This window comes from Dermacentor variabilis, chromosome 5 (assembly GCF_050947875.1).
Source record: "Dermacentor variabilis isolate Ectoservices chromosome 5, ASM5094787v1, whole genome shotgun sequence".
In the NCBI taxonomy this organism is placed as follows: domain Eukaryota; kingdom Metazoa; phylum Arthropoda; class Arachnida; order Ixodida; family Ixodidae; genus Dermacentor; species Dermacentor variabilis.
Genome location: NC_134572.1, coordinates 106,724,206 through 106,736,390, shown reverse-complemented (window position 1 = coordinate 106,736,390; position 12,185 = coordinate 106,724,206). Strand labels below are relative to the sequence as shown.

General features: G+C 45.7%; 1 protein-coding gene across 1 annotated transcript; it reads right to left on the bottom strand.

Moving 5' to 3' along the window:
* Positions 1 to 598: 598 nt before the first annotated feature.
* Positions 599 to 11,478, bottom strand: LOC142583016 (uncharacterized). The gene is made up of 4 exons (XM_075693244.1): positions 8,430 to 11,478; positions 6,960 to 7,263; positions 4,699 to 5,171; positions 599 to 2,454 (listed from the first exon to the last, which is right to left on the bottom strand). The coding sequence occupies exons 1-4, from the start codon at positions 11,466 to 11,468 to the stop codon at positions 2,221 to 2,223; spliced, it is 4,050 nt and encodes a 1,349-aa protein (XP_075549359.1). The 5' UTR covers positions 11,469 to 11,478; the 3' UTR covers positions 599 to 2,220.
* Between the last annotated feature and the right edge of the window lie 707 nt (positions 11,479 to 12,185).

Sequence of the window (12,185 nt, the reverse complement as noted above, 5' to 3'; positions counted from 1 at the left end):
AAAACTTTGATGTGGAAACTTTGCTAGAAAGAACGTCAATTCATGTTTAACCTCTCCTATTTCCGTTAGGCTTTTATGAAAAGCTATCTCTTTATTATCAAGAGAGCCTCTGTTATATATATATATATATATATATATATATATAGTTTGCGCCCCGTTGGTATTTATTTTTAGAGCAAATGAATGGGTGCCATGCGCAGTAGTTGTGTTAAAAAATGATTAATTCGCGAAGCCTATGTCAAGCCTTAGGTAGCAGTCTTTCTGCAAATTAACAAATGTACGTTCAAATTTGCACGTGCGAATGTTTATGGAACGACAGCGGCGTGTGCTGCAGATAATTAGAAAAAATTAATGATATTCAAATAACTGAATTTGTCTCCCCGCCACTCCCTCCCATTTTTTTCTGTTCCTTGTGTTCATTGCCACTTATCCCTCTTCCAAAATGACTTGCTGGATTAAAGGTGCGATGCTGACCGTTCTTTTTTTCTTTTCGTTCAATAGGAGAACATTATATTAATCACTGCCTGCTTTAAAATTTAACTATATTCATACTTATTTGTTGCAGACACTTACTGTTTTATATATATATATATATATATATATATATATATATATATATATATAAAACCACCATCCACGATAATCTCTACCACCTCTACCTCCCAGTTGTTGGACGTCTATAAGCATTGAAGTGCTATACCACACACCACTGACTTTTCTCACTTCCATTCATCGGAACAGCATACTTTTTTAATCATGCACACGACAGAAATCTCGGCAAAGCACGGATAGCCGGTATAAACCAATGAGCACAAACTTTCCGTAACCATTCCCAAGATAAATATGTTTCAGACAGTGCACGGGTATACAACTGCTTCTAGATATGAAATGTGCGCACTGTGCGCTCTTGCTGCAAGTGAAATCGAAACGAGTAGTGCATTCAACATCAATAACAACCATCACGCGTTGAGTCCACTGCGCAATATTTCTGTGAACGCTGCGTGGGAAAGTCTTTGACAAACTCGTACCGTTCTTCGCTGGATTCAAGCACATACACATAGCACATCGTCACGCGGTCGTCACGTTTGGAAGGCGTCACAATAGAACGGGTCATTCTGGTCCTTCTCTCGACACAGATGTCCTTCTTTTTTTTTTTCATCACGTACGATGCAGTGCACAGATCACATAGGCACAGTTTCAATAAGTCTGAACTTCGTTGCCGGTGCTGTTTCTGTGCCTTGACACCATATTTCTGTAAGGGAAGCAAGTAGCCTTGTCTCGTCCGCACTGATGTTTGCGATGACGTTTTAACACTCCTCAAAGAAACTATAAAAACATTCTCAGCTCCATACCATTATCTATAAATTGAAGCACACTACCTTCTTCGTATGGTCCCGATTAGCTTCCAGATTGTTAACAGAAATCATGAAATTCACATTGAGTTAATATGGCGCCAGATGGAAAATGTTCAATATAGTCCTTTGAGAAAGCCCGTTTTCATACTGTTGGCGTGAAATTTGACTCAAATTCTTAATTACTTAAGATGCAAGCTAACCCTATCGAAAAATTATATTTCTCCTATAACTTCCATGTCGGAGAATCCCACATGATATATGGAGAAATAAGGGATTCTATAAAGAATCCAGTTTCGTTTCATGTGGGAATATTCAAAATGGGAGTTATGGGGCACATGGGCTTTTCAACAGGGACGACTCACGTAACCACAGCAACTTCTGCTTCGACTCATAACTGAGTCAAAACTGGGGCTGAAACCCAGATATTCTTCCGGCTAGGCCAACTTCACGAGTGGTATATTTGAAGGCGACTGATAAGCACCATACCCATCCGAAGCGAGGTTTGTGTGCTCGTATTGGTATCGTTATCGAGGAATCCTGCAACTTATTGACACATTTTCCCTCACAGTTTCTGAGCTTCAAATGAACGTGCCCTGTGGCCCGCAGTAAAAAAAGACCCACTTTGCATAACTGTCTTGTAAAAGAACCAAATACGGAAAAACAGAACGTCCACATGGTACTCCAAATTTGCACAGGCGGGGAACAGCTTTTCTGTGTCCTCACAAACGTCAGTGCGAACGGACAACACTCGTCGGCCCGGAGATGCTGTCACTCCTGTCTTCCACACAGCACGGTGCGGAGGAAAGTGCGGTCATCACAATCACTCGATGACGATGTCGCCTTGCGCCAGGCGCTGCTCGCGCTGTCAGGAGTAGACACCGTCGTTGCTTTGTATGGAGAAGTGTCGGTACGAGATGTACTCCTGGGGCACCTCCTGCGCCTTGGCTGGCCGCCGACGCCTGCGTCGCCGGCGGAACTTGAGCGCAGTGAGCAGCACCGCCAGCACGAGAATGAGCACGGCGCTTACGCTGCCGCCCAGGATCATGCCCAGCGTCGACAGTGTCACGCGCGTCCTGTCCGTGCGTGCCAGCGTGCGCACCTGTGCAAAATGTGCACAAGAGTTGAAGTACGGTTCTTGTTCTTTAAGAGGTAAGACGTGGTTTCTCTTTAAGCGTTAGAACACGAGTTCTCGTTAGGAGATAAAACATGATGATTTCTCTGTTAAATATCGCACCGTCAAAACACCTCGATCCATTTCGTTTGTCATTTGTCTTAAGATCAATTACAGGTATCGGACGCAAAACAAGCAAATTAGCTACCATGTTGTATTTTACGTATATAATCATTCTATAAGCAAATTTGCATAGATCAAGAGAGCAATGGCCTTTAACATCAGGAAGGACATTAATAAAGAAGTGAGCTGCATTTGCTCATGCACGCATAATGCTCCGTAAATCACGGCCAAAATTTTATTACGTTTAACGAAAATATACGTTACGATCTCACCCAACTAGACAAGCTACACTATAGTGACGGTGTTTTGCAGTAAGGCTTCTCGCCGTATTGACGAACTAGTACCATAGTCAAAGCGGTCTGTTTGCCTGCGCCTGATAAGCGCTCCGCTTCAACGCAGTTATGTTTCCACTTTTACCAAAACAAATATTTTACCTCAACAAACGCGTACAGTCAACCACGAAAGTTTACGGACCACGGGATCTCAGAAAATGTTCAATTTCCGAGCAGCCTGTAACAGTAGTCAGTATACCCGAACATCACAATGTTGTTTGCATATACTAGTAGAGGCTGGGAATGCGAATACTATATACTGCGTGGTGAAGGCTGCGCAGATAGAAACTTTTTCTCAAATTTCGTGTTAGGTAAGATCTTGTCGCCCAGTGTACATTTCACACCATGACATACGAAATGTCAGTGCGACGACTCTATTTTATCATAACCTTCGCTTCGCTTCCACTCAAGCTGATACGCAGCTTTGCTACGTAGCCATGTTCCTGCATCGGCTCACGCAGAGAATGATCAACACTTTCTGCTAACCTTTCATTCAGAGTTAGTGACGTACTTACGGTGTCACTATGGGCTCTGATACTTTCAGCATGAAGCTATTGATAGTAAACTGGATGAGCCACATGCCGTCACAACATTGCTGGTCCTTTTTATAATTAGGAGACACAGGGACGCACGCGTGGCCTCAAAATAGGGCGGCGCTTTGTCTTACGGCGCTCTTTCTTGCCAATTATAAAAATAATTTCTCTCTTGACAACCATGACGTCAGATAATCAGCTTATGCAAACGATTGGCCGCTCGAGACGCCATTGTCTTTGTAGCGTCGCTAACGTTGGGTGCTGAAATAATAATGACTGGTGCGGGGCGCGTGACCAATCAACGAATGTTCAATCAAAGTATATTTTATGCGGCACACGCTCAGTGATGACCTATACGCGAACTTTGTGTCGTATCATTACGACACGTGATTAGAGAGCCTACTCAGACCTAACTAGTGAGCAGTATGGCAGTCTTCTTTTGTTTCGTCCATATTTATCGGGCTATACTATGGGCAGCAGGCTGTATATTTTACAATAACCTGAATGAAAGAAAAGAGTTGTAAGGTGATTCAACCTATATATAAAGTCGATGAATAACGATGTCTTTTTCGCGAGTTCAGGGTGGGAATGGGCTTTGTGAACCTAATAATTCATTGTTGGAGCCCTGCTGTAGCGACAACGTTTGATCGAGGCCAGCTGGAGTTTGAATTCTTGTTTAAATTATTGTCATTAGCTATCCTCATCAATGTAATCATGATCGCCCTCATCATCCCAATTATTATTGTCATTATCGCACTCTTCGTCGTCATCCTCATCATCATAATCACCATAGGCATCGTAGGCGTTGGTCTCGGAATAAATGATACAATTCATATTCATCATCATTAGAAGACTACTAAAGTGTTGTCACATTTTTATAACGCCCTTTCTCCGGGAGCGGCGCAGGCAAGAACCTAGAAACAGAACCAAGAAACTGACATGCCCTATATTAAGAGGGGGCGGTAACTCACCAAAGAAAACAAATTGTCTTCAATAACTTTTAGTTCCCCTTGCATAAATAATATTAGATGAAACTATCAACACTAGTAGGTGTGTAACGAATGGGCAAAAGGACCAGCCAGTACCGAGTAAAATGACTGAAAATTTTCTCCTTCATTTGACTACGATCGCTGTAGCAAGGATTGCCACGTAAAGCGCGCCGTTTTCCCAGGCAGACGCCAATATAATAAATGAGAAAACTGACGCGCTACGAAAACTGACGCGCTCACTCGCACAACACTGACCTGTAAACACTTGCGGTTGTTAGTGGACATGTCGTAGGGCCGCTCCACGTCGGCCGTGTAGGGCGTAGGACGACCGAGGCTGCGCAGGTACTTTCCGGTGGCGGTGACGCACACCGTGTACCAGGTCTCGGATCGCAGCCCGTCCACCTCATAGCGGCGCACGCCCGGCTCGAGGGAGGCGCCAGCAGCCGGCGCGGGCTCCGAGGTGGCGTGGTAGGTTACCAGGAAGCCGCCGATAAGCGTCCCGTTCTGCACGTCCCACTCGAGCTGAAGGCGGTCGTGGTCCAGGCGGCGCACCTCGGCAGAAGTCATCAGGGGCGCCGGGCAGAAGTCCACCGGGTGCAGCGAGGCGACAGACTGGTTTGCCAGCTTGTCCGGCTGCGCGCAGCTCGGTCGCCGCGTGTTCAGGCGCGGATGGTCCTGCAGCCATTCCCACAGGCCCAACAGACGACAGTCGCAGTGGAACGGGTTGCCTGCGGAAGGTTTGGCAGCCGTTAATTGCGATACCTGCGGCGTTTGCTGAACACGTGACTTTGCGTCGTCGGCCTGCACTCGTTCAACTTTGCTATATTCATCTCTCGCGCGACGAAACCTACGAGGCCGAACAAACAAAAATTGATTTCCTCCATCTCCTCGTTGACTTAGAGCCGTTACAGTGCGGGTGCTAGAATAATCACCCTGCTATCTCCCTTGTTTTACATCGTACGCCTCCATCGAAGTGTGGGTGCCATGGCCACCATTCAATCCCGCCACCTCGTGCTCAGCACCTCAGCACACCAGCCAACGCCAGTTCCTTAAATATCTATCATGCTCTACCCAACTAGCCTAATTCGGTAGAAATGTCTGCTCCAGGGTTCATATAAACGTACAGTACTCGTGGACGCACTCATTTTGGACCATTGAAAAGCTTTCAAAGTTGCTCACCTTTCCTCCATCTCCTCGTTGACCTAGAGCCGTTACAGTACGAGGGATAGAAGAATCGTCCTCCCTTCTCCGTTGTAGTTCGTGCTACTTCATGCTCATCTCTTTGTATTCATAAACATGCACCAACTCGCCCAACAACTGACTTGGCCTCATGTTTGTTGATGATTTCTCGCGTAGGAGCTGCCACACATCTGCTATGTGAAATGGCTAAAAATTTCGCGCTGTTTGAAACTTGCATTCAGTGTGGCAATTATAAACGAAAAAGAAGATAAAGGGCTGGCAACGTTGGCAAATGCAGAAACAAAATCAACTCTTCGTTTAATTTATACATACTACCTTCCATGGGGGACCAAGACATGAAAGTACTTTTGACTTACCACAATATAAAGGCGCACCAGCATTAAAAGCTTTACATACACAATTTTGGAACCAAATCTTAAGCATAGGGAACGTCTAGTCCTTTAGAACTTTTTTATTAATTTCCCACATTGCGATGCTTACACTTGGCCATCAAGATTCTTTTTTTCCGACGTTGACAGGGAGGCAGGAAGGTTTATTTTACGCATTACAGGGTTTTCGGTTCATGTGACGCCATCAGATATGAATGTAGACATACATAGGCAGCAATCCCAGCCAGGGCGATAGCGAATATTGTGAGTAAACTTGAGATGGCTCACGCAGGATGTGCGTCTGTTTAACAGACCGCTATGTTTATAAGCGATCTTATTTTCACTCTTTTTGCACGTCACAGCTTAGCCTATACTGTTTACTTTTAAACTGTTTTTGTCGCTATAACAAAGGAGACTGGTAGCTTATGTATGCGTAACGAAGAAAAAAGATTGCACAACGAAAACGTTTCTATTTGTACGGCCTACATAAAATATTTGAATCCTTCAGCTCGAATTGCACGCACATGGTTTTTGTTAACACAACTCCAAAGGCTGTCCAGACCGCTTAGCCACTGTTATTATAAGGTGGCATACCACAATATATTCAGTAAAGGTGTGGGAATAAAGTATGCCTCATTTTACCATTTGATTTTGCGGCTCTTTCGCGAAAGCTGCCCCACACGTCATGAATGTTTGTTTTCATTTTCATCATCGACTGTTCGGAAGGAGATAAAATTTACAATTCACTTTCCATCAAGCCAGTTGTCTCCTACCATACCCCCCTCCCCCGGCTTCCTGAATAAATATGTCATCTTGTAACTGCGCTACGAACAGCGTAGGGCTGTTGACGGCGTGGTGTAAAAACTGATGAACTACAAAGCATTAACCCGTTCCAAAGAAGATGTGAAGCCTCCCTGGTTGCTCCCGTTGTGCTGTCGTACCACTCACCGTGGAGAAGCAGCTCTCCAAGTCGCACCTCAATGGGCTGCAGCACGGAGCTAGAGAGGTAGGCGAGCCGATTGTTCCGCAGGTCTAGGCTCACGAGCGCTGTCAAGTTTGCGAATGCATTGATGGCAATCCAGCCAATCTGGTTGTCGCCCAGCCATAACCCTTTCAGGCCGTACAGGCTGCTGAACACCCCTTCGTGAAGACGGGCCACTTTGTTGAATGACAGGTCTAGATGCTCCAAATGTTGTAGGTCGGCGCCGAAACGGGTCACGTCGACGATGTTGTTCCGCGTAAGGTTGATCACCTGCATGCCGTGCATCAATGCATTCAATTGGCGTTTTTCACATTACCTTGCGTGTACTCGGTCAGCTTCCATTGCATAGCAAGAGAAATTGAAGAACTTGAAGCCCACAAAACTTAGACGAATGTCTAGAATCTCCTTGCGCGCAAGTGACTCATAGGGCAAATGTGTCGGATAAATGACCAAAGCCAGCTTTTGTTTGTAACAAAAATGTGACCTTAGTCATCTGCAATTGACAAGTACGTAATGCTTTGCATTACGTACATGTTACTACGTAGGTGTTGTTTGCTGCTTAGTCACTCCCCTTGCCTTCTGCCGTCTCATTTGTTTGCAAAGTGATAATATGCTGGCTTACCGAGCAGCTATCGCTTCACCATGAAAAGGGAACACGAAAGAAAACTCGGAGACCAGTTACGAAGCAAGGGTAAAGGTGCGCATGACGGAGCACGCTGTAGTAAGTGCTAAGGAAGTTCGCATTGCAAGGCCGATCAGTGCATTATCGCTCCGGTAAGAAAGCAGACGACTGAAAGCACAGGCGTATGCTCACGGCTGGAATGGGGAAATCTTTCTTAGTTTTTTCTCGGGAGCATCAGTGTGGCCATGGAACGCGCATGGCAGTTCATTTTGCCGCAGGGAACTCTCTACTTTCAGCTTCCCGAATACTTAAGCGCTACCCTTGGAAGTCCTTCAACGCGTCGCTGTTACAAGCGCGTCCGCAAAGTCTCCCGCAGAGGATGACAACACAGCCCGTCTCTCTCGTGCGCGCACACGAGACAGCGCTTTGGCACTTCAATCGATCAGAAGTCACGGCGTGTCTCCTGATCATTGGGGCCACGAGATAAGCGTGTTCAGCGAAGAAACGCTGTTGTCGCTGAAATGGTCCAATTAACCCCACCTTAACGATTATGCAATAGTGTTTAACCCTCAGTTTCTGGGCACATGTTTGTCGACAATAAATCAGTTTTTGTACTGCCGTTCTCGAAGACTGCTACACAATTAAATGGCATAGTACCCTGTGGCCTATTCAGTGTTTAATAATATTGTGTTTAATCGTTAACACAGTGCTACAGTAATGCACATCACATTCAATGCGTTACTATGTAGAAAGCTGTCTGTCAGATACTTAAGCATCTGGCATGTCTAGGCCTTAAACAAGTTATGGCACTTACCTGCAGGTGATCGATGCCCTGGAAGCGTTCCGAAGGTAAGATTTCAATGGCGTTGTGTCCCAAATCGAGCACCTGGAGCTTCTTCAGAGGCTTGAAGGCACCGGGCGATACTTTTATGATACTATTGTACCGAAGCGAGAGCGTGGAGAGGGAAGGGAAGCCCAAGAAATCATTGGACGCTATGATGGAGATATTGCCATGATCTATGCTCAAAGTGCGCAGCGCGGGTAGGCTTCCTTCAGTGGTAAAGTCTTCACGAAATCTAATTAGAGGATTTCGGTTTAGGCTTAGGGTCGTGAGTTCTTCCAAGTTCGACGTTAGGAGCGCATTCGGAATGAATGTAAAATTGTTTCTGTCGAGAGACAACACTTGAAGTGTTCCAAGATCATCGGCTATTGTTGAATTGAAGGAAAAGAGAGCATTTTCGGTGAGATCCAGCACCTTTAGGTTTGGCAAGCCACGGAATCCACCCTTGCTTATATCAGAAATCATGTTGTCAGTAAGGTTTATCTTGACGAGTTCGATGTTTCCCTTGAAAGCGTTGCTCGGTATTGAAGTTATCTTGTTTTGCGAAAGCGACAATAACTGCAAGTTTGGGAGCGACTCAGAAACCGTTGGCAAAGATCTAAGGTTGTTGCCGTCGAGATGCAGTTCCGTAACATTCACAAGACCTCGCAGCTCCGTGCCATCCAAAGAATCCAAAGCATTACCTTTAACGTTCAAGATCCTAAGTTGCGAAAGTGGCTCAAAAAGTTTGCTTGTGAGTGGGCTTATTTCGGTGTTCTCAACTTTTAGAGTCTCCAAGGAAGAGAGGCCGTAGAAGATGTTGTCGTGAACGCCGGTAAGGTTATTACCCGAAAGGTCCAGGTGTTTGACGCTAGGCAGGTATAGAAAGTCAACCCTAGCACTAATTAGTTTGTTATTGCTAAGGTCGAGAAGAGTAAGAGCTGATAGGTCAAGGAACGATCCAGCTTCAACGTCTTCTGCCATCACGCTCGAGAGGAACAATTCCTGTAGTGGTATTTGACCTTCGAACATGTACTTTCTTATAACGTAAATTTGGTTGTGCGACATGTGCAGAATTCGAAGTTTCTTGAGTGACTGAAACGTTTGCGGTTCAATATCCATGATGTTATTATGCGATAGATAAAGCTCTTCCAGACTTTCAGCGCCTCGAAACATGTCTGTGTTCACGTGGCTGAGTGTGTTGTACTCGAGGTAAAGAGCTCTCAGCTTGACCATTCTTTCAAATGCGCCATCCTCAATGGCTATGATTTCATTGTGATTCAAGTGGAGCCGGTCCACTTCGATGAGGTCACGGAATATTTGCTTCTTGATCCTCTTGAGTCGGTTCCAGTCTAGCCACAGAATATCCACTTTATTTAGACCACTCATGCTGTCCGTGTGCATGTTGCTAATTTCGTTTTGCGTCAGGATCAGAGAACGAAGGCTCGATGGATACCGACTCAGAATGTCGCCTACGTCTGTCAGCCTATTGCCGTGAAGATTGAGGTGCTGCAAATTCGCGAGGCTCTGGAAGGCTTCATTTTCGATTGTCTCAATTCGATTGAACTGTAGGTGCAGCTCTTGCAAATTGGGCAACGAATAAAAAACTCCCTTTCGTATTTTCTTAAGCAAGTTGTTTTCCAGTCTCAAGTCCCGCAGCTCCACGAGTTCTTGAAATGTCCCGGGAAGCAAGTCAGCAATCAAATTGCTGTCTAGAGAAAGAGAGCGCAGTTCCCGGTTGTTCTTGAACATTGTTGGGTGTATTGAACGAAGCTGGTTGTGAGAAAGGTGAAGCTGGAACAAGTGCGGTAGCGGATAAAAGGCGGCAATCTCAATCTGCGTGATAGCGTTATTCGCGAGGAAGAGTGCCGAGATTTGCGACGAGTTCAAAAAGGTGTCATTTGTTATCCTCAGGATGTTATTGTTGGTCAGAAGGACTTCCCGAAGATGAGTCATGTTTCGGAAGGTGCCACTTTCTATGCTGTGCAGGTGATTGGAACTCAGCTCGATTGTGCGTAGCCTTCTAAGGGGCGCCAGGACTTTGCGACCCAGCGTGTGGATGATGTTCTGACTGAGGTCCAGAGCTTCCAGCTCTAGAAGATGGATGAAGCACGAATCATCTAGATCACTCAGTTGGTTCATGTGAAGCGAGAGAGAGTTCAGTCGCGGCATGGTCACAAAGCTTCTCTCATTGAGTTCGCGGATGCGATTTGAACTTAGGTCTAGCCGCTGCAGGGCAGTGAATCTTGTGAATCCATCGTCTGGTATATCTTTGATTTCGTTTTCAGCAAGTCTCAATGCTTTCAGGCTCCGAAGCCTTCTGAGGGCGGTTAAAGGGAACTCTTTTTGGCCACTGTCTATCAGATTGAGTTCTTCAAGGCTGTTCTCGAGCCCTCCGAACGCATATTCTGTTATATCCGTAATATTGTTTTTTGAAAGTTGCAGGTTTGTTAGCTGAAGTCCGTAAAAGACGTAGCCTTCAAGTGCGCCGATGTTGTTTGAGCTGAGTTCGAGAGAGCGAAGTGACCTGAGGTCTTTCAGCGCTCCTTTGGGAACACGCTTCAGTTTGCTTTGCGTTAATGATAAAGTCTCGAGAAAATCATCCAGGCCTTCAAAAACACCGTCTTCCACGTTCTCCAGCGGGGTATTTGACACGAATAATCGCGCGATGGTCCTATTTACGAAGAATCCGGCCGGCAACGTGGTCATGTTGGACCGCAAGTTGTATATGCTGAGCATCTTAACGGGGCTGTGAATTTCAAGTAGTGTACTCCGTATCTGGTCAGGCGTGACAGAGTTGCACTCCAGAAAGACGTCGCTGTCAAACTCGTAGCACGGGCACCAAGGCTTTCTGTTCCAAGAGGGGCACATCTCCTCCTTGGGCTCTTCGGCACTGATTGGTAGCGTCAGCAGCAGCATCGTGTTCAGCAGAGGCAAACTCCACGTTAATAGCCAATGCCATCCTGACGTGAGACAACAACATGACGTGGCTCTCGGCAGGACCAGCGTCCCGCGAAGCCGTAAAGGGACCATGTCACGTTGTCGGCATCTGTAACCGAAATGAAATGGAAAAAAAATCGAGCATCAGGTCACATTCCTCCAGTGGCCATTACCACACTCCACAAAGTTCCCCCTACGAATACATAGTTAATTAACGATTGCTGGCACACCTACAGCAGTAAATAGTCTCCTGTAAAGCAGAATGATAAATTGATAGATGTAAGTACGCGGCAAAAAGCATTCATGAGCCACTACCTTTAGAGCCATTTGTTGCTTTCTGATCATCAGCTTTTGATTTTCAAGAGTAACGTAGGTTCGCTTTTTCTTGTAATTCAGTTCAGTTTTCATGTTTGAGAATAGTAGATCAAAATTTACATATATCATCATGAGGCCAGCTTCGTCAATATTCAACATAAGGTCTACCAATATCAATAACAAAGAAGTGGCAGCTTCTCCCGAAAGGTGAAGCATCGATTGCAAATTAGTAGGCAGCTATGCGAAATAAGGACAGTAGATTTATCGGCCATATAAACTTGGAAATATTCGCTTACGAACCCCATTGACAAGTAGGGTGTCAGCGCGCACAAGCAAACATGAACAGATCAGACACGATAAGCGCGGACACTCGCTCTCAAAGCGGTGATGTGAGCAAGTGCGGCAGCAGCAGCGAGCGAAGTGAGCTTTGTGTTGTCTCTCGCTTCAGCTCGAACGAAACGTCGAAAGCACAGCGCATACGAAGCTACCCCCACT

What these genes read in the sequence shown, in the direction of transcription:
- LOC142583016 (XM_075693244.1), bottom strand. Translation starts at nt 11,468, where the DNA reads ATGGTCCCTTTACGGCTTCGCGGGACGCTGGTCCTGCCGAGAGCCACG. An exon ending in AGGGCATCGATCACCTGCAG is followed by an intron (nt 7,264 to 8,429) that starts GTAAGTGCCATA and finishes CACGGCATGCAG; the next exon opens with GTGATCAACCTTACGCGGAA. An exon ending in ACAACCGCAAGTGTTTACAG is followed by an intron (nt 2,455 to 4,698) that starts GTCAGTGTTGTG and finishes CATTTTGCACAG; the next exon opens with GTGCGCACGCTGGCACGCAC.